This window comes from Antennarius striatus, chromosome 1 (assembly GCF_040054535.1).
Source record: "Antennarius striatus isolate MH-2024 chromosome 1, ASM4005453v1, whole genome shotgun sequence".
NCBI lineage: Eukaryota > Metazoa > Chordata > Actinopteri > Lophiiformes > Antennariidae > Antennarius > Antennarius striatus.
In genome coordinates, this window is record NC_090776.1 from 590,001 (window position 1) to 613,571 (window position 23,571).

Here is a 23,571-nt window from a genome sequence, read left to right on the forward strand (position 1 = left end):
AGGTCTACAGCAGGTCTACATCAGGTCTACAGCAGGTCTACAGCAGGTCTACATCAGGTCTACAGCAGGTCTACAGCAGGACTACAGCAGGTCTACATCAGGTCTACAGAAGGTATACATCAGGTCTACAGCAGGTCTACAGCAGGTCTACATCAGGTCTACAGCAGGTCTACAGCAGGTCTACAGCAGGTCTACAGCAGGTCTACAGCAGGTCTACATCAGGTCTACATCAGGTCTACATCAGGTCTACTTTAGGTCTACTTTAGGTCTATATCAGGTCTACATCAGGTCTACAGCAGGTCTACAGCAGGACTACAGCAGGTCAACATCAGGTCTACAGCAGGTCTACAGCAGGTCTACAGCAGGTCTACAGCAGGACTACAGCAGGTCTACATCAGGTCTACAGCAGGTCTACAGCAGGTCTACATCAGGTCTACATCAGGTCTACATCAGGTCTACAGCAGGTCTACATCAGGTCTACAGCAGGTCTACATCAGGTCTACAGCAGGTCTACATCAGGTCTACATCAGGTCTACATCAGGTCTACAGCAGGTCTACATCAGGTCTACATCAGGTCTACAGCAGGTCTTCAGCAGGTCTACATCAGGTCTACAGCAGGTCTACATCAGGTCTACAGCAGGTCTACAGCAGGTCTACATCAGGTCTACAGAAGGTATACAGCAGGTCTACAGCAGGTCTACAGCAGGTCTACATCAGGTCTACAGCAGGTCTACAGCAGGTCTACATCAGGTCTACAGCAGGTCTACAGCAGGACTACAGCAGGTCTACATCAGGTCTACAGAAGGTATACATCAGGTCTACAGCAGGTCTACAGCAGGTCTACATCAGGTCTACAGCAGGTCTACAGCAGGTCTACAGCAGGTCTACAGCAGGTCTACAGCAGGTCTACATCAGGTCTACAGAAGGTCTACATCAGGTCTACTTTAGGTCTACTTTAGGTCTATATCAGGTCTACATCAGGTCTACAGCAGGTCTACAGTAGGTCTACAGCAGGTCTACATCAGGTCTACAGAAGGTCTACATCAGGTCTACAGCAGGTCTACATCAGGTCTACAGCAGGTCTACAGCAGGTCTACATCAGGTCTACAGCAGGTCTACAGCAGGACTACAGCAGGTATACATCAGGTCTACAGCAGGTCTACATCAGGTCTACAGCAGGTCTACATCAGGTCTACATCAGGTCTACAGCAGGTCTACAGCAGGTCTACATCAGGTCTACAGCAGGTCTACATCAGGTCTTCAGCAGGTCTACATCAGGTCTACAGCAGGTCTACATCAGGTCTACAGCAGGTCTACAGCAGCTCTACATCAGGTCTACAGAAGGTATACATCAGGTCTACAGCAGGTCTACAGCAGGTCTACATCAGGTCTACAGCAAGTCTACAGCAGGTCTACATCAGGTCTACAGCAGGTCTACAGCAGGTCTACAGCAGGACTACAGCAGGTCTACATCAGGTCTACAGAAGGTATACATCAGGTCTACAGCAGGTCTACAGCAGGTCTACATCAGGTCTACAGCAGGTCTACATCAGGTCTACATCAGGTCTACAGCAGGTCTACAGCAGGTCTACAGCAGGTCTACAGCAGGTCTACATCAGGTCTTCAGCAGGTCTACATCAGGTCTACAGCAGGTCTACATCAGGTCTACAGCAGGTCTACATCAGGTCTACAGAAGGTATACATCAGGTCTACAGCAGGTCTACAGCAGGTCTACATCAGGTCTACAGCAGGTCTACAGCAGGTCTACATCAGGTCTACAGCAGGTCTACAGCAGGACTACAGCAGGTCTACATCAGGTCTACAGAAGGTATACATCAGGTCTACAGCAGGTCTACAGCAGGTCTACATCAGGTCTACAGCAGGTCTACAGCAGGTCTACAGCAGGTCTACAGCAGGTCTACAGCAGGTCTACATCAGGTCTACATCAGGTCTACATCAGGTCTACTTTAGGTCTACTTTAGGTCTATATCAGGTCTACATCAGGTCTACAGCAGGTCTACAGCAGGACTACAGCAGGTCAACATCAGGTCTACAGCAGGTCTACAGCAGGTCTACAGCAGGTCTACAGCAGGACTACAGCAGGTCTACATCAGGTCTACATCAGGTCTACAGAAGGTCTACATCAGGTCTACTTCAGGTCTACTTCAGGTCTATATCAGGTCTACATCAGCGTCAGTCAGATTAAAACTTTATTTAAAAAGTGATGAATGCACAAGACGTGACGTGAAAGAGTAAGATCACTAAAAACATTATTATTAGATATTATTAGTCTGTCCTCTTTAAAATGTTTTAACGTTAAATAAATATAAATACAACTAAATAAACTACAACCAGAAGAAAAAACGGTTTTATTCTAACTATAATAATAAAGGTGAGTCTAGTTTGTATCAACTTTATTAGCAGCGTCCTTGTAACTTCTGTTAGCGCTATACTGTGTTTGCGGCCGGAGCGGCCCCTTTAAGAAGGTAGTCATGTGACCGAGGCAAGCATCTCCACAAGTGTCCAGAGTGACGCATCTAGGTAGATGTAGAGTACGCATTATAGCGCAGAAAGTACGATAATGTTTGAATAAGAGCCCCCTAGTGGTGGTACTGCACAGAAACAAGGGTGACTACTTTAAATGATTTTAAAACCGTGGAATGACTTTTGAATTGTCAGGAATCCTCAACAAGCAGATAAACAGGAAGCAGCTTTTCTAATGCCAAAACGTCTCTGATCACAAAAAGAAGCGTGATTGGCGTGTTGGGGGAGGGGTTTGCACACCGTCCCTCCACCGTTTCATGGGTTTGCTGCTGTATTTCCATTTGCTAATATTTGCTCCATTGCGGTTAATGTGTTCCAGGAGCCACACGTGATTAACGAATTCTGCGATAGAGCGACAAACTATTTATGTTATTATTTACGGTAATTTAAATAATTTCTGACCCCCCCATACTGATATTAAACCACCTTCTAGCTGTATTACCTCTAAAACACTCTGATAGGCTGTTTGAAGCACTTTGATGTCTCACAGAAGTCAGACTCACGGAACGTAGAACACTTCAGGATGCCGTCAGCCAATAGAAACGCACGTACGGTATCACATGACTGCCTTCCAAAATCCGGGATGAGGACAAAAGTTGAAATTTGACCTTGACCTACTTTTCTCAAGGTCAAGGTCATCATCTCATTTTCATCCCCTCTCCTGTCTGAGTCATGTGCTTTTTGCTTAAACTGAACGGTTGTGAAGATGTTTGGTGGACGAACGGACAGGTGGACAGGTGGACGGACGAACACACGAACACTGACAATAACAACACATCACCGCTTCGCGGGATGTAATTAAATCGGTCCTGGCAAACACGTCCAGTTTGAGATTGCCCACAATCCATCCACCAGCTGGGGAAGCACAGACTCGGCCGTCTGCCTGCAGCTCCGGAGGGTTTCCAACGCCTCTCCTCTTGGTGCAAAATGTCTTTAAATGATAAATAAGAAAAAGACACTTTGAAGCTGGTCGTCTTTGTGTCAGACTCCCTCTGGTCTTGATCCAACCGCTGGATCGCACCCAAACTCAGAATGACGACTGTCCCCTTTCCCGTATCAGTGATGTCCGTAGGACTCTAGAGACCCTGACCTTTGGTATGTTGGGTGCAGATCCATTCTGATTGGTACTGACAGAACTGCTGTGCCCTGAAAGCTAAAGCTAAACAGCTTCACGAGTGTTAAAAGCTATTCTTTGTTTGCAGGGAGGGCCGACAGGAGCGTCTAGATCTAAATGAAGTGGATCAGCCATGAGGTGTTCCTGGAAGGCTATGATTCTCCTCGTCTTCACCACCATCGCCATCCAGTACACGGCCATCCGGACTCTGTCCTCCGGCCCCTTCAACCTGTACCAGTTCCCCAGCATCCACAACTACAGCCTGTGGGGTCAGGACAAAGTTGCCCCCCAAGAGCCGGAACCAACAGGCGGTCCCGATGACCTTTACCTTTTCAACGTCACACGGAGAACTCACATTGTGATCTTGGCTGCCACCCGTACCGGCTCCTCCTTCTTTTCCCAGCTGCTAAACCAGCATGAAGACGTGTTCTTCCTCTTCGAGCCTCTTTATCACGTTGGGGCTCGATGGACCTCGCCGATGCGGAGCGTCAGCCCTGCTGCGTCCCAACAGTCCAACAGTCACGTGATCCACAGCACCAGGCGACAGCTCTTGCGTAGCCTGTACAACTGTGACCTTTACGCCCTGGAGAATCACATCATCCCACGGCCGGCCAACCACATGACACATCGGCTGTTCCGTCGGGGGACCAGCCGGGCGCTGTGCCACCAGCCCGTGTGCGACGCCTTCGGGCCAGATGACTTCGACGTGCAAGAAGGCGACTGTGTCAGTAAATGCGGGCCTTTAAACATGACCTTAGCAACTCAGGCGTGTCAAGACAGTCAGCACGTGGCCATCAAGACTGTCCGGGTCAGGCGTATTGAAGAGATCCGGGATTTAGTGGAGGACCCACAGCTGAACATCAAAGTGATTCAACTGGTCAGGGACACACGGGGAGTCATTTCATCACGCATCGACACGTTCACCGAGTCGTACAATCAGTGGCATGTTTGGAAGAAGACGGGCCAGAAACCTGACAACATAAACCTCTACTCCATAAAAGACGTCTGCAATGACTCCATCAGTTCCATCTTAACCGGTCTCGCCAAACCCGATTGGCTGAAAGGAAAGTACATGGCAGTTCGCTACGAAGACTTGGCAAGGAATCCGCTTGAAAAGACGAAGGAGATCTACGACTACCTGGGGCTGTCCATGAGTAAAGACGTGAGACGGTGGATCGACGCCAACACTCAAGTGAGACCCGGGTTCCTAACGAGACTCAAGTATGGAACGTCCAGGAACTCGTCCGCCAACGCGGAGAGCTGGCGTTTGAAACTGGGGTACGACATGGTCCAATACATCCAGACCGTTTGCGGGAAGCCGCTCCTGCAGCTGGGGTACAAGATGGTCAACTCGACGAGGGAACTGCGGAACATGTCCGTGTCTCTGGTGGAGGACGTAACCTTTGAACCCTTTTTGTGACAGTTTTCTGAAGACTTTCTTTTATAATCGGTGTCCTTTCATTTCCTCTACGGTTTGCTTTCTAGAACTTTCTTCAAATTTGCACTAAAATGTCTTTCATGTACAGAGGAGACTCTGATTGGTCCCCAGTTCTGCGTCATTATCTGTGTTTGCGGTTTTCACCGCCGTCTGTCTGAATGTTTGGGAGCAGGGTTCCATGAAAATGACCTGAAGGATTTCAATGACAGTTGGAGGCTGGTCAGACCTGACCCCATGGTCAGACCTGACCCCATGGTCAGACCTGACCCCATGGTCAGACCTGACCCCATGGTCAGACCTGACCCCATGGTCAGACCTGACCCCATGGTCAGACCTGACCCCATGGCGTTTGGGACATTTCCTTCATTTCTCAGGGAATAAAGCATGGAAATTGTAAAAAGAGAATTTATTCTGGAATATTTTGGAGTTAGAATCAACTTTGGTGGAGAGCCAAAGGACACAGTTGCTGGTCCAAAGCAGACCCCAGGGGTAGGGGTTTGGTTTGGGGTCAGGCTCTTTTAGATGGATTGTTGGTGACGGTTTGTTAATGTCTATTGGTCTATACCGGCCACGCCCTGTTCTCAATCACTTCCTGTCTGGGTTGCGTTGGGTTTCATTGTCAGATGAACGCTTAACAAACATCAAGTGTTTGCTAGAGGGAGTTTGGTAACGCAGGTGATGGTGATGATGGTGATGGTGGTGATGGTGGTGATGATGATGATGATGATGGTGATGATGGTGATGGTGGTGATGATGATGATGATGATGATGATGGTGATGGTGATGATGGTGATGGTGGTGATGATGATGGTGATGGTGATGATGGTGATGATGGTGATGATGATGATGATGATGATGATGATGGTGATGATGATGATGATGATGATGATGATGGTGATGATGATGAGGATGATGATGATGATGTTTAGAGCTGTGATTGGACTGGACTCTGAACTGCTGTGCAATAAATAGTGAACGTTGCCATCAACATCGACCCTGTGGCGTCTTTAATCCATGAGGAGGATAACCTGTCCCAGAATGCATTGCTGTGTGTCCACCATTACTACTGATTCACCTTAAAGTCAACATTCGTAGAGTTTGGTGTTATTTGCTCGTCGTCGTGAGGAAGACTTGATGAAACGTCTCGTCGGTTTGTGTCCGACAGGAAGTCGGTCCGGTCCGTCGCCTCACAGGCGTGTCCCTCGCTGGAGCGTCCATAGGAGCGCCGCTAAACATTGCGCCGCCGCCGTCTCCCATCTCAATAATTCACCGGAGCTAATGGCTCGTGAAGGGAACACATCCAAGCAGCGCCGGATCCTCAGCGCCTCCGACTGAAGCTCCATTGTGTTGTAATTCATTCAGGCCAACATGAGCTGACAGCTTGACGCGCACTCGTCCTCCTCTTCCTCTTCCTCTTCCTCTTCCTCTTCCTCTTCCTCTTCCTCTTCCTCTTCCTGTTCCTCGTTCTCTTCCTCTTCCTCTTCCTCATGTCATTTACCGCCTTCAGGATGAGAGGACGCCGCGTCTCCTTCTCTTGAGGCGTGACCTCAGAGACATGACCCGGACTGACTGCAGGGTTTACTGCGGTCCTGGATCTGATGGCAGAACCAGGCCATCGGACCCCTCCCCCTCGCTAACTGACCCCCCCGTGTCATCAGGACTCTCTGTTGCCATGGTGAAGCCTCCATCCTGACCTCAGCTCCCAGACGTTGACCCTTAGTGGAGGATCTGAGGACAACGGCGTCCTGGCGTCCCGGATGATGCAGAGCGGTTGCCCGGGCGACCCGCCGACCAATGAGGCGCCACGAGGACAAGTGGAGGGGTGCAATCAGAAGCATTCACATGGAAATCACGGCGCTGGACAGGTTAGGGTTGATTGCTGCTAAAGTGTGTGTGTGTGGGGGGGGTTATGGATACGCATAGCAACCGGGTCGTTAGGCAGTCAGACCACAGCTTCAGCACCTGAAACATCCTCTGGTTCTGGCCCAGAGGATGTTTCAGGTGTCTGTGTTTGTCGTTACACACACACACACACACACACACACACACACACACACACACACACACTCTGTGGGGTCACACGTCACACGTATTGATCGTTCACCCATCGATCTGATCAGACAGGAAATGGAACATCGGCTGTGATGAAATGTATTTTTTTTCCACGTCTCTCATTAATCCCTGATCCCTGAAATCTGATTGGCTGCTGAGGTGCCCCTCCTGAGTGAGTGTCTTTCTATTGGATGATGGAGTGATTAGTTATCAGACCAGATGACATCTGGTTTCTGATTGGTCCAGGGGAGGGTTCATGTGTGCATTCAACATCAAATAACTTCTAAATTTCTTGACATTTTTTTTGAAAATATTTTTGAAAAATTTCATTAGAATTTTCTTGAATTTCTGATATTCATTACATTTTTTTCGTGAATCCGTTCCTGGAAACTTCCAGGTTGATCCCCTGATATCCGTCTCTGCCTCTTCTCCATCACCTCAGGAAACCTGCTGAGTGCAGAAAATAAATTTACCCCCGTGGGGCAAGTTGTTCTTTTGTTTTCTGAGGTCGACTGAGCACCTTTCGGTCTAGACCTGATGTGCGACTCAGCGGTGACTGTAGGGTCAGATCACACCTTCATATAAAGGTACACACGCCTCAAACGTTTCCTCTGCTGCTTCCAGGTCATTCCTGAAGCTGTCATGAGTTTGGGTTTTCATGACTCAACACATCCATGGATCCACATCCATGTGCTGAGTCAGGAAAACACAAAAAGAGCAATTAAACACACCCATTAATCAGCTGTTGATAGAGGAACCTCAGAGAAAACAGTGTTTGTTCCTATTGTACAAAGGATTTGGGGTTTGGATCAGGTTTTGGGTTGGGGTTTGGGGGTTAGTTTATCATCTTTTACAGATAATTCTGGCCCACTTGGCCTTGACATTATTTCTGTTTTGTGCTGTTTTATATCTAATTTATGTTCATTACTTTTTATCTGTAAAAATAAAGAACACTTCAACTGATTTCAAGCATTTTTTTTTTTAACGTTAGCTTCAAATCGATTGATCTTCAGGTCTCATGGGGTCACACTGCAACAAGTGATTGTCTAGGGCACTGAAGTACAGATGGAATGGAAGAGGGTAAAGTGTCAAGAGATGCAGACTGACTGTCTCAAAGTATCTCAGAGGTCTTAGAGGAGACAGTAATGGGACATGGACTACCAGAGGTATAAGAGGAAACAGTAATCGGACGGGGAATACCAGGGGTCTTAGGGGAGACAGTAATGGGACATGGACCACCAGAGATCTCGTAGGAGACAGTAATGGGACACAGACGACCAGAGGTCTTAGAGGAGACAGTAATGGGACGTGGACTACCAGAGGTCTTACAAGAGACATTAAAGGGACGTGGACTCCCAGAGGTCTTAGAGCAGATAGTAATGGGACGTTGACTACCAGGGGTCTTAGAGGAGACAGTAATGGGACATGGACCACCAGAGATCTCGTAGGAGACAGTAATGGGACATGAACTACCAGGGGTCTTAGAGGAGACAGTAATGGGACGTGGACTACCAGAGGTCTTAGAGGAGACAGTAATGGGACATGGACTACCAGAGGTCTTAGAGGAGACATTTAAGGGACTTGGACTACCAGAGGTCTTAGAGGAGACAGTAATGGGACATGGACTACCAGAGGTCTTAGAGGAGACATTAAAGGGACGTGGACTACCAGAGGTCTTAGAGGAGACAGTAATGGGACGTAGATTACCAGGGTTCTCGTAGGAGACATTAATGGGACGTGGACTCCCAGATGTCTTAGAAGAGACATTGAAGGGACGTGGACTACCAGAGGTCTTAGAAGAGACATTGAAGGGATGTGGACTCCCAGAGCTCTTAGAGAAGACAGTAATGGGACGTGGACTACCAAGGGTCTTAGAAGAGACATTGAAGGGATGTGGACTGCCAGAGGTCTTAGAGCAGATAGTAATGGGACGTTGACTACCAGGGGTCTTAGAGGAGACAGTAATGGGACATGGACCACCAGAGATCTCATAGGAGACAGTAATGGGACATGAACTACCAGGGGTCTTAGAGGAGACAGTAATGGGACGTGGACTACCAGAGATCTTAGAGGAGACAGTAATGGGACGTGGACTACCTGGGGTCTCGTAGGAGACAGTAATGGGGCATGGACTACTAGAGGTCTCAGAGGAGACAGTAATGGGACGTGGACTACCAGAGGTCTTAGAAGAGACATTAAAGGGACGTGGACTCCCAGAGGTCTTAGAGCAGATAGTAATGGGACGTTGACTACCAGGGGTCTTAGAGGAGACAGTAATGGGACATGGACCACCAGAGATCTCGTAGGAGACAGTAATGGGACATGAACTACCAGAGATCTTAGAGGAGACAGTAATGGGACGTGGATTACCAGGGGTCTCGTAGGAGACAGTAATGGGACATGAACTACCAGGGGTCGTAGAGGAGACAGTAATGGGACGTGGACTACCAGAGATATTAGAGGAGACAGCAATGGGACGTGGATTACCAGGGGTCTCGTAGGAGACAGTAATGGGACGTGGACTCCCGGAGATCTTGTAGGAGACAGTAATGGGACATGGACTACCAGGGGTCTTAGAGGAGACATTAAAGGGACATGAACTACCAGAGGTATAAGAGGAAACAGTAATCGGACAGGGAATACCAGGGGTCTTAGAGGAGACATTAAAGGGACGTGGACTACCAGAGGTCTTAGAGGAGACAGTAATGGGACATGGACTACCAGAGGTCTTAGAGGAGACATTAAAGGGACTTGGACTACCAGAGGTCTTAGAGGAGACAGTAATGGGACATGGACTACCAGAGGTCTTAGAGGAGACATTAAAGGGACGTGGACTACCAGAGGTCTTAGAGGAGACAGTAATGGGATGTAGATTACCAGGGTTCTCGTAGGAGACATTAATGGGACGTGGACTCCCGATGTCTTAGAAGAGACATTGAAGGGACGTGGACTACCAGAGGTCTTAGAAGAGACATTGAAGGGATGTGGACTCCCAGAGCTCTTAGAGAAGACAGTAATGGGACGTGGACTACCAAGGGTCTTAGAAGAGACATTGAAGGGATGTGGACTCCCAGAGGTCTTAGAAGAGACATTAAAGGGATGTGGACTCCCAGAGCTCTTAGAGGAGACAGTAATGGGACATGGACTACTAGAGGTCTGAGTGGAGACAGTAATGGGACGTGGACTACCAGGAGTCTTAGAGGAGACAGTAATGGCACGTGGACTACCAGGGGTCTTGTAGGAGACAGTAATGGGACGTGGACTTCCAGGGGTCTCGTAGGAGACAGTAATGTGACGTGGAATACTAGAGGTCTGAGGGGAGACAGTAATGGGACATTTACTACCAGGGGTCTTAGGAGAGATAGTAATGTGACATGGACTCTCAGAGGTCTTAGAGGAGACAGTAATGGGACGTGGACCACCAGGGGTCTCGTAGGAGACAGTAATGGAACATGGACTACTAAGGGTCTGAGAGGAGACAGTAATGGGACGTGGACCACCAGAGATCTCGTAGGAGACAGTAATGGGACATGGACTACCAGGGGTGTCGTAGGAGACAGTCATGGGACATGGACTACCAGAGATCTTAGAGGAGACAGTAATGGGACGTGGACTACCAGGGGTCAACAAACAACAACAGGCAAACCTAAAAGTAACGAGTATTCATGAGCCCTCTCAGAAATTAACTCAAGTAAGAGTAAAAATCTTTGCCTTGGAAATGTATTCGAGTAAGAGTAATAAGTATGAAAGAATTCTAGTGTTTGAGTAAAGTAAAAATCCTCAGAATCTGTACTTAAGTACAGTACTTAAGTAAATTTACTCCGTTACTGTCCACCCCTGCCAGGGGTCTTAGGAGAGATAGTAATGGGACGTGGACTACCAGGGGTCTTAGAGGAGACAGTAATGGGACGTGGACTACCAGGGGTCTTAGAGGAGACAGTAATGGGACGTGGACTACCAGGGGTCTTAGAGGAGACAGTAATGGGACGTTGACTACCAGGGGTCTTAGAGGAGACAGTAATGGGACGTGGACTACCAGAGGTCTTAGAGGAGACAGTAATGGGACGTGGACTACCAGGGGTCTTAGAGGAGACAGTAATGGGACGTGGACTACCAGGGGTCTTAGAGGAGACAGTAATGGGACGTGGACTCCCTGAAATCTTGTAGGAAACAGTAATGGGACATAGATTTGTGAAGGAAGACGTTACTCCTGAGGAATGTGACCCATTTTCTGGAGGCTGCAGCGTTGGAGACACTTTGGAGCAGAAAGGTGTGACTAATGTCGTCGTTCACTGATGAGCTGGAAATCGAGTCATTAATGCACGTGTCATGAGTGTGGAGTGTGAAAACGGGAGAAAGCGACGTTTTTTTCTTTGTCTCATTGTCACAGGTCAGGATGTTCGTTGTTCCTCTAAAGCCACTGTTTGTTTTTGTCTTGTTGACCTCAGGGGGTAAATCAGGGCAATTAGTCACTTCACTATCCCTGAACCGCCGTCTGGTTATCGATGCTGACGACAGCAGACCCTCGTTTCAAGTCCAAGTGGTCATTTGTGACATTTCCTGTCCAGCTAGCTACTAATCCAGGGTCTAATCCATCAGATTGGGATTAGACCACTAAACCACGTAAATAAACCCACATTCACCGCTGTGGTTTTAAAGCGTCTGGAAACACAGGAGGTCATGAGTTTGAACACGTTTATTCCTTTTCAATCTGAGGGATTGATTGAAACGGAGCTGATTGGATGTTAATGTCGCAATGCTAGCGTCGTTTCTAACGCAGACTCTGTAGGACTAATAATTATAACGTTGTTACCCGACATTTACATTTCTAAACAAAGCAACACATTTCTACCCGGTCTTGGTTCTCCAATGGTTTTGGATCGCCGTCCAGAACGCTGACTGACCCTCTTTGGTCTTGATGTCCTCTCACTTGTTATGAGTCCCAACTTCCTCGTCTTCTCCTGAGTTTTGTGGAGATGAATCATTTTCGTCCCGTTCTGGACGGTACGGCTGCGGCTGTGCTGAACAGCAGCGACTGGGGAGGGAAATAAAAATAGCTGGCTGTCAGTGGGGGTTTGTGATGGCCTCTTTTCCTCAGAGAACTCCTACTAAGTCCTGCCCACATCTCCTACAATAGACCGAGAGCAAACAAAGGAGCAAATCCTGCAGAGCTGGTTCAGGCTGACGAGACGATCACAGATCCAAATCCGGAAGCGGCGGCGCCCAGAAGCAAGAAGGGCACCAGATGCCTCCTGGGGGAGCCACACGTGCAGGACATCACATGGCTCTTCTTCCCATTACAGCTGCTTCTGCTCCTGGAAGGGCACCTTCATCATCATCATCATCATCATCATCATCATCATCACGTTGTTTCCCGCCCTTCAGGGCGATGTTTGCTGTGGATCCATCCACAGGGCGTGCTGATGGCGTCCATCGATCTCTCCTCTCACACTCAGGAATCACACCTGCCTGCTGCTGCACTGCTTCATGCTTCAGGGCAGTGGGGGGGTCATCAACCAGCGCTTCTACTCAGCATCTCCGTTTGGTTTCTTCTTATTCATTGAAGGGGGAGGGTGTCTGATAAAAACGTGCCCCCCCCCATTAAGTTGGACTACCTGGTGACACCGAGGTCAGCGCCGGGTCTGACTCCAGTGGAGCAGAGAGAAGATGCTCATCTGGAATCAGTGCTGGATGGATGGGTCACATGTGCCCCCCCCCCCCGTCCTGAGGTGGGAGGTGGGGGCAGCAGATGGTCGTGTTGCTCAGAGTTCCAACACCCTGGGGCGTCACCGGGTGAGGATCATCAACTCCGCTTGGAAGAACTTCCCGTCTGCGGATGCAGAGGAGGCTCCTCCCTCCACGTCGTCTGATTGGTGGCTTTCAGCTGATCATCCTGATCCTCCCTCCAATGGAGACCGCAGAACGGGTCGCTTCTTCCTGTTCAGAGGAGGTAACCCCCTGCACCCCCATGCCCCTCCCGACCTTTGGGCAGCAGACCAGGATGGATTCAACGAGCGCCTGTGATGTCATCACCAGGTTTCTAGAGCATTTAAAACGTTTGAGGCACAAGTTTTCCCAGCATGCATCTGGATGAACAACCTGTTTTATCAGGTTGGCATGGAGACAGTGATGTGTGTGTGATTCTGCAGTGATCTCCTGGTGGACGCCGGCGGCGCTGCAGTCTGGCCGGTTCCTGACGTTAAACCGGTTCCTGACGTTAAACCGGTTCCTGACGTTAAACCGGTTCCTGACGTTAAACCGGTTCCTGACGTTAAACCGGTTCCACTGGTTTAAATGGTAATGGTGTTGTTTCTGGTTCTGTTTCCGTTTGTCTGTGAAGGTGAGACGACGTCTCTGATTGGCTGCTTTCTCACGGACCAATGAAATCCTTTCTTTTCTCTGTCAGTGTGAACGCTCCCCGGTTCCGGTCAGAACCTGATTGGTTCTTCCTGTTTCCCCGTGTTCTTTAGCTTCAAGCGTGTTCAGTGGAATCTATCCTCGCTGCTCGTCTGTTCATCAGTCCCCCCATCCCTTCAGTGGGGGGGGGGCATCCCTTCAGTGGGGGGGGGTACCCCAAACATGAATCATTTAGAGACGCTAGGAGAAAAATAGACCACTGCAGACACACCTGCAGGTAGAGCAGAGAGGAGGAGGATGGAAAGCAGCGTCCCTGTTGTAATCATTATTACACACACACACACACACACACACACACACACACACACACACACACACACACACACACACACACACACACACACACACACACACACACAGTTGCATCCAAATGCATTCTTTTCTGCTCCTGGAAATTTCCATCAAATGCATGATGGGATATAATCTCAAACCAAATCCATTTCCTGCGTTGCCGTCGGTGACCCTGATCTTATCGGACGTGACGAACAACCGGAGCGAAGCTACATTCAAACGGAGTGTGTGTTGGTGTGGTGTAACGTGTGTGTGACCGCGCCGCCTCGGAATGAAGGAATCACGATGGAGGAAGTTCTGCGTGTGGAGCGCCGACGGATTGAAGTCCTGACACGACCACGCCGACAGCGAACGCCTCATCTGATCAGAATCGGGCCTGAATACCGACGAGCGTTTCGGCGCCGCCGCGGATCAAACGCTGGGTTTCCTGAGTGTTTCATCACACACGTGTTCAGGTCTGATCAGGAAGTATGGGGACGTAGACCACCAGAGGTCTGATCATGAGGTAAGGGGACGTAGACCACCAGAGGTCTGATCATGAGGTAAGGGGACGTAGACCACCAGAGGTCTGATCATGAGGTAAGGGGACGTAGACCACCAGAGGTCTGATCATGAGGTAAGGGGACGTAGACCACCAGAAGTCTGATCATGAGGTAAGGGGACGTAGACCACCAGAGGTCTGATCATGAGGTAAGGCCCCTACCAGTTCCGACCGTCTCCCTGCTCCCGCCGGTGATGCTGTTGTTATCGATCCCGGTGGAACGACCGTTGTCTGGGGGCGGGGCTGAAGCAGTCCATCGTGGGGCCGATCGATCGTCCCTCCGACCCGGCGACCTTTCCGTGGTGTGTTTACTGACCAGGCGGCGGAGACGGGAGGAGTGTGTCGGTCTGTGGAGACCAAATGTTAGCTGAGGATGCTAATGAGAGCTGATGGAGTCCACCTACACGCTTCACACACGCCTCCATCAGCTGATTATTGTGACGCCGACCAGGAGGGTGTGGTTTAATCTCATGTAAAATACAGTTTCAACCTTTATAAGCATATTTAAACCTGTTTAAACTGGTTAAAATACGATGTATACGATGTCTTTAAAACTGTTTGAACTGGTCTAAACCTGTCTAAACCTGTATGAAACAATTTAAACAGGTAGAAACTTGTTTAAACCCTTACGAACCTGTTTCAGCCCATTTAAACCCATAACTGGCACAATGGGGTCTAAACCTGTTTGAACCAATGGTACCTGTTTGAATCGATTTACACCTGTTTGAACCAGTTTGAACTGGTTTACACCTGTTTAAAGCGGTTTAGACCCATTTGAACCGGTTTGAACTGGTTTACACCTTTAAAGCGGTTTAGACCCATTTGAACCGGTTTGAACTGGTTTACACCTGTTTAAACCGGTTTACACCTGTAGGGACATCACACAACATGTTTAATGGCTCTCTGTTTTTTCCAGTGTTCCATCCATGAATATCAACTGTTGCCTTTTTGAGGAGAGGTTAACAAAATACAGTATATTTTCTGAGGGTATTTTACCCATGATGCACCAGTGAGCATCAGCTTCCCTCCACTCGCTGCACGATGTGCAATCAGAGGCTAATTGGAGCCGCGGGTGCTAACGTATCAAATCGACACCCATTTCCATATTTCACTCGCTCTGCTTCAGTTTGGAGGCATCATAAACACACACACACACACACACACACACACACACACACACACACACACACACACACACACACACACACACACACTCACACACACACACACACACACACACACACTCACACACACAAACACACACACACACACACACACACACACACACACACACACACACACACACACACACACACACACACACTCACACACACACACACACACACACACACACACACACACACACACACACTCACACACACACACACACACACACACACACTCACACACACACACTCACACACTCACACACACACACACACACACACACACACACACACACAGGCTGTCAGACTGTAGACTATCAGAATAATTGATCTCTCCTTGTCGTTGCTCCAGGAGCCGTCGGTGATTTAAAGAGAAATAATCGGGTTGTTTTTTCTTTGATGGCGTTCTGCTGGGAGGAAGTGGGCGTGGCTTCCACTGCACCAATCAGAAGCGAGGTCCAGCTGATCGGGCTCCAATGGGTCGACATCACAGGGCTATTAGTTTTATCGGTGATGCAGCGAGCGGGGGGGGCTGGATGGAGAGAGTGATGACATGGGGGGGAGGAAGGTGTGAGCCCCGCCCCCCCCCACCCCCCCTCCAGGGAGCAGCTGAGCTCAATTACCAGGAGAATATGGTCTGTAAGGGAATCTGCAGGGGGAGGGCCCGATTGATTTGTCATGACGGGAGGAAGGAGAGCATATTGGGGGGGCGGGTATTGGGGGGGCGGGTGTTGGGGGGGGTCGGGGGGGCACAGCTGAGAAAAACTAATCCCAGGTGTGAAGGTGGATTTTACTTCCTGGAAATGTGAATTTATGAACGAATTTTAGTCAAAGACGAGAAGGAATTTATGGGGGGAGGAAGTGACCCCCCCAAAACAGGAAGTACACTAATAATCAACTTCTACACTGCATTAGGCATCTAAAAACTTTAGTAAAGGTGTAGAAATCCAACACACCCAACAGGAATGACGTTCAGGAAGGGGCGTGTCCAAAACACACCTGAGCTGAGCTCGTCAGTGACGTCATTGATCGTGTGGAAAACACAGGTGTTAAACAGGTGGAGCTGATTCAATATCAATCAGCTGGTGAGGGTTTGTCCTGAGGACAGAGGACGGGTCGTTCCAGAGGAAACATCTTCGATTTAGACGTTAATAAAACGGGAAAACGTAGGAAGAAGGGCAAAAAATGAGGTCAAACACCTGAAAATGTGTTCCAACACAACCTGACCCCAAACACACCTGCAAACCGTGACGTCATGGATCCAGACCAGCAGCGGGGATCCCTGACCTCAGCCCAGCTGCTCTCTAACGCTTCCTCCTTTCGTCACCACGACAACGCAGACATCCAGGACCAAAACGCTGGACAAAGTGGACTTTTTATAAACTCCGGGTCTGTGTTGTCGTGGTAACGCTGTAACCAAAACTTTTTCTACCTGGGGGGCGTCTCCCTGTGATGAAGACCGCTGTGACGTCAGTGTGTGTGACCCGTGTCTACATGTGTGTGACCCGTGTCTACATGTGTGTGACCCGTGTCTACATGTGTGTGACCCGTGTCTACATGTGTGTGACCCGTGTCTACATGTGTGTGACCCGTGTCTACATGTGTGTGACCCGTGTCTACACGTACACACAGAGTGGGCGGAGTTAAAACCAGCTGTGTTCTGACGTCTAACAGCTCCACGTCGATGCGTTATTGAACACGCTGACAGCTGGATATTTGTTCGTCTGGTTCTTAATGAGTCATAAAGTTTATATATTCATTCATTCATTCATTCATTCATTCATTCATTCACGTTCTGACACCAGTTCTGGGTCAGACCGGGATGTGCTGCCCCCTGGTGGAGAACTCTGTGATGGTACACTTGGTTTATAAGACCAATACATTTCTTTTCATATGTTTGGTATAAAGTCTGTTATTATCGCTTTATCCTGGAATTTCCACGGGTACCCACTAGTGTGTGTGTATATATATATATATATATATATATATATATATATATATATATATATATATATATACACACACACCCTGTGTCCCTGTTCTCATCAGCAGAGACCAAACTCACCTGTGTCTCATTATTGAAGGTTCTTCTGCTTCCTAAAGGCGACTCTGTTGTGTTTGAGATGTTCTCCTGCTTTAGTTCATTCAACCAGTCCAGCGACTCCTGTCCAGTGGTGGGCAGATGAAGCCCCATGAAGCATTGACGCCTTTCATCCCAATCGGTTCACGGTGGCTCGGAGCTTCATGAGGCTTCATTTGCTCTAGTACGACACCTACTGGATGGTAAAATATCAGGTGGCATGAGTTTGAGGTGTGGGCATTTTGCAGACAGCCTGTTAATAAAACTCAGCAAAATAGAGAGGTGTGCAAAACATGTACAGTATATAATATATACAGGCAAACCTCGGTTTCCGACCACAATTCGTTCCTGAAGGCTGAATAGCGATTTGTTCGAATTCCAAATACAATTTTCCCATTTCAAATAATGTAAATAGTCTTCATCCGTTCCAAGACGCTAGAAAATTACCTTTTTTCAACATGTTATGTCATTTATATATCAAATTGTATAGTAATGAAACATATCAAAGAAAATGGATATAATATAAGAAACATATAAAAGAAAGAAGCAAACGTCAGAATGAAATCTGGTTAGCCCAAGATGCAAGTTATCGTCGTCTTTGGGACCGAAGTTTCCGGTACCGTAACTCGTACCATAGGCAATGGAACGCAAATTAAGTGGAAAATTATTGAATACAGTAAACTAAAAGAAAAACCACATTACCGTCACATTTCCTCTAGACTTTTCACACGCCTGGCGGCGAGAAAAAGGCGTTAGTTTTGTGTTCAACTCCCAAATTTTGTTCGACTTCTATGACAAAAAAGTTCCAAATTCTTTGGCCGAATTCAGATTTGTTCGATGTCTACAGCGTTCCCAAACCAAGTTTGGCTTGTGTGTATTACACACACACACACACACACACACACACACACACACACACACACACACACACACACCAGCACTAGGGACGGTGGTTTTCTTTTACCCCATGTCCAAATGAACCTGTCCAGTGAGGGGAGGGTGGTTGGGGTCGGGGCAGTGATCGTGTTTCTGTCACCCTGAGGTCTAGTCAGTGATTCGGCTTTGGTTTGTATTTAGAAACATTTTCTCCACTGGGGCAGGTTCCATTTCCTGAATCTCCTAAACTCTCTCCACACCATCTATACCTCCTCCAGAATATATCCAACACCATCTAATCCCTGACTGTCTCCACACCATCTCACCACAACTCTCCACCAATCAGCCACATTCTGGATGGAGTGTGATGCTTTATGTCGGTGTTGGAGCGCGTGTCACGAGCCGAATCAGTCACGTGGTATCGGCCGCGCAGCGGAGCTAACTGGTTACATAAGTCTAACCCTGGGCTAACTGGTTACATAAGTCTAACCCTGGGCTAACTGGTTAACATAAGTCTAAACCTGGGCTAACTGGTTAACATAAGTCTAAACCTGGGCTAACTGGTTAACATAAGTCTAAACCTGGGCTAACATCGCTAACTGGTTAGCATAATTCTAAACCTGGGCTAACATCACTAACTGGTTAACATAAGTCTAAACTTGGATTAACTGGTTAACATAAGTCTAAACCTGGGCTAACTGGTTAACATAAGTCTAAACCTGGGCTAACTGGTTACATAAGTCTAACCCTGGGCTAACTGGTTAACATAAGTCTAAACCTGGGCTAACTTCGCTAACTGGTTAGCATAATTCTAAACCTGGGCTAACATCGCTAACTGGTTAGCATAATTCTAAACCTGGGCTAACATCACTAACTGGTTAACATAAGTCTAAACTTGGATTAACTGGTTAACATAAGTCTAAACCTGGGCTAACTGGTTAACCTAAGTCTAAACCTGGGCTAACTGGTTAACATAAGTCTAAACCTGGGCTAACTGGTTAACATAAGTCTAAACCTGGGCTAACTGGTTAACATAAGTCTAAACCTGGGCTAACTGGTTAACATAAGTCTAAACCTGGGCTAACTGGTTAACATAAGTCTAAACCTGGGCTAACTGGTTAACATAAGTCACACTAGTCTCTAACCATGAACTTTATTTGTGAATCTTCTTCTTTTCCTTTCGGCTTTTCCCTTCAGGGTCTCCACAGCCAATCAGTGTCCTCCATCTAACCCTGTCTTCTCATCCTCTTCTCTCACACCAACTACCTTCATGTCCTCTTTCACTACATCCATAAACCTCCTCTTTGGTCTTCCTCTAGGCCTCCTGCCTGGCAGTTCAGAACTCAGCATCCTTCTACCAATATATTCACTATCTCTCCTCTGGACATGTCCAAACCATCTCAGTCTGGCCTCTCTGACTTTATCTCCAGAACCTCTAACATGTGCTGTCCCTCTGATGGACTCATTCCTGATCCTATCCATCCTGGTCACTCCCAGAGAGAACCTCAGCATCTTCATCTCTGCTACCTCCAGCTCTGTCTCCTGTCTTTTCCTCAGGGACACTGTCTCTAGACCAAACAACATCGCTGGTCTCACCACAGTTTTGTACACCTTTCCTTTCATTTTAGCTGAAACTCTTCTATCACACATCACACCTGACACTTTCCTCCACCCGTTCCATCCTGCCTGGACACGCTTCTTCACCTCTTTTCCACACTCTCCATTGCTCTGGACTGTTGACCCTAAGTACTTCAAATCCTCCACCTTCTTGATCTCTTCTCCCTGTAACCTCACTCTTCCACTTGGGTCCCTCTCATTCGGCTAACCTTCATTCCTCTCCTTTCCAGGACAAACCTCCACCTCTCTAGCTTCTCCTCCACCTGTTCCCTGCTCTCACTGCAGATCACAATGTCATCTGCAAACATCATAGTCCATGGAGATTCCTGTCTAACCTGGTCTGTCAGCCTGTCCATCACCATAGCAACAAGAAGGGGCTCAGAGCTGATCCCTGATGCAGTCCCACCTCCACCTTGAACTCCTCTGTCACACCTACACACACCTCACCACTGTCTTACAGTCCTCATACATGTCCTGCACCGCTCTAACATACTTCTCTGCCACTCCAGACTTCCTCATACAATACCACAGTTCCTCTCTGGACACCCTGTCATCAGCTTTCTCCAGATCTACAAAAACACAATGCAGCTCCCTCTGGCCTTCTCTGTACTTCTCTATCAACATCCTCAAAGCAAATACTGCATCTGTAGTACTCTGTTTTGGCATGAAACCATACTGCTGCTCACAAATGTTCACTTCTGCCCTTAGTCTAGCTTCCACTACTCTCTCCCATAACTTCATTGTATGGCTCATCAGCTTTATTCCTCTGTAGTTGCCACAACTCTGCACATCTCCCTTGTTCTTAAAAATGGGCACCAGCACACTTCTCCTCCATTCCTCAGGCATCTTCTCACTATCTAAGATCCTGTTGAACAACCCAGTCAGAAACTCTACCGCCACCTCTCCTAGACACTTCCATACCTCTACAGGTATATCATCAGGACCGACTGCCTTTCCACTCTTCATCCTCTTCAATGCCCTCCTCACTTCATCCTGACTGATCTTTGCTACATCCTGGTCCACAACAGTCACCTCTTCTAGTCTTTGTTCTCTCTCATTTTCCACGTTCATCAACTCTTCAAAGTACTCTTTCCATCTTCCCATCACACTACTGGCACCTGTCAATAGACTTCCATCCCTATCCTTAATCACCCTAACCTGCTGCACGTCCTTCCCATCTCTGTCTCTCTGTCTTGCCAACCTGTATAGATCAGTCTCTCCCTCCTTACTGTCCAACCTAGCATACAAGTCATCATAAGCTTCTTGTTTGGCCTTTGCTACCTCTACCTTCACCTTACGCTGCATCTCCCTGTACTCCTGTCTACTCTCCTCAGTCCTCTCAGTGTCCCACTTCCTCTTAGCTAACCTCTTTCTCTGTATACACTCCTGTACCTCCTCATTCCACCACCAAGTCTCCTTATCTACTTTCCTTCCAGATGACACACCAAGTACTCTCCTACCTGTCTCCCTGATCACATTAGCTGTAGTTGTCCAGTCATCTGGAAGCACCTCCTGACCCCCAGAGCCTGAACATTATTCGTAAATGTGTTTTAGTAATTATTTCAGAAAATTTTCAAATTAAAGTTAAAAAAGTAACAACAAAAGTCAGTTTTTTATTGTACGACCTAGACACACACACACACACACACACACACACACACACACACACACACACACTCTCTGTTTAGCCATGTGGTCGATACCTGCTGCTGCTTGTTGTTCTGTTTGGGGAGGAGGTGAAGGTTAATGATGGGCTAAAGGGCGTGTGTGTGTGTGTGTGTGTGTGTGTGTGTGTGTGTGTGTGTGTGTGTGTGTGTGTGTGTGTGTGTGTGTGTGTGTGTCTGTCTGTCTGTCTGTGTGTGTGTGTGTGTGTGTGTGTGTGTGTGTGTGTGTGTGTGTGTGTGTGTGTGTGTGTGTGTGTGTGTGTTCAGCGGATCCATCCTGTTCGTCATGATGACCCGTTTAGACTGTGTGAACACATTAATCTGAATCTAGATTAAAGAGCCTATCTCGTCTGTGGTTGGATCACGACCGTCACACACGTGAGGCTGCCTGAGTCCAACCGCCTTTCACCCCCACAACAGAACACACACACACACACACACACACACACACACACACACACACACACATAAGTGCATTCACTATTTCGGATCCATCACACGTGTAAACAGAGAAGCTGCAGTGAGCGTCTGAGCGGCGTCGGCCTCGTCCACGCCATCGGGGCGTGACCAGGTTACTGTTGCTAAGCTGTGGGGGGTGGTGGGTGTGTGTGTGGGGGGGTGTGGGGCAGGAACACAAACATTCCGTCCACATTTGTTCTCCTACGAGACCAAAGCTCTGATGTCACCAGTCTGACCTTTTGAGGTCCACGTCTCTGGAACCTGGTGAGAAAGAATCACTGAACGAAAAGCAACATGTTCAGGAAGGCAGAGGAACAAAGTATGTCGGTCAGGGCAGAATGTTGATCCAGGGGGGTCGGAGTCTCTGACTGCCTTGTTCTTCTGTTTGTTTCTCATGACATGACTGAGAAACCACCAGGAAGCCAAACCATGACGTCACCAGGGTCTCATTCCAACGCTGGAGAGCGAACAGCGCCATCTGGTGGACAGGACCTCAACTCCACACTGGGATCGGCCGTCTCCATGCTCAGGGTGTTTGTTTGTGTGTTTGTGTGTTTGTGTGTTTGTTTGTTTGTTTGTTTGTTTGTTTGTTTGTTTGTTTGTGTGTTTGTGTGTGTGTTTGTTTGTTTGTGTGTTTGTGTGTTTGTTTGTGTGTTTGTGTGTTTGTGTGTTTGTTTGTTTGTGTGTTTGTGTGTTTGTTTGTTTGTGTGTTTGTTTGTTTGTTTGTTTGTTTGACTTCTACGTCATAAATGTGACGTGCATCCAATCGGACGCCCTTCTGCGTTTTATATGTGTAAAAAATTCTGGGTTGATCAATAATTAAACTAATTAATGTCACGGTTGGGCGTGGCTGTGCTGGTGTGGGTGGGGGGAGGGGCCTCGTTTGTGGGTGGAGCCACTGCCCCACACCTGTTGGTCCTCTCCACACCTGAGGCTCATCCCCACACCAGCTACTGGTCTTCCCACCTGGACTCCACTGATGCGATCATCATGAGGCCTCTTGAGCCAGGCTGGACCACAGCCGGCTGCTGGTTTGTTTCTCACGTTTGGTTCCTGGTGGTCTGTCCTGATGTTCTGATTCTTGCTGGTCTGGAAATTTTTTGAGTTTTGTTTTGATTAAATTATGGAGAAAAGGTTTGCCTTTGGTGTCCTGCATTTGGGTCCACACCCCGACCTTCTTGACGAATTAAAGCTCACATATACACAACACACACACATATACATAACTTGCTTTTGACAAACTGGTCTTCAGGTTCCATTGAGAACTTTTGTAAAAATGAGGTTTTTCTGGCAGTTCTTTGTTCTTCATGCT

At 48.0% G+C, this 23,571-nt stretch overlaps 1 protein-coding gene across 1 annotated transcript in view; it reads left to right on the forward strand.

The window, feature by feature from the left end:
- LOC137596626 (carbohydrate sulfotransferase 1-like) overlaps positions 1-5,729 on the forward strand; it is an 8,040-nt gene extending 2,311 nt beyond the window's left edge. Inside the window, exon 2 of the mRNA XM_068317317.1 lies at positions 3,747-5,729. Coding sequence (XP_068173418.1) covers positions 3,792-5,078 — 1,287 coding nt within the window. The 5' untranslated portion in view covers positions 3,747-3,791 and the 3' untranslated portion in view covers positions 5,079-5,729. The remainder of the gene's footprint in view (positions 1-3,746) is intronic.
- The last annotated feature ends 17,842 nt before the right edge of the window (positions 5,730-23,571 follow it).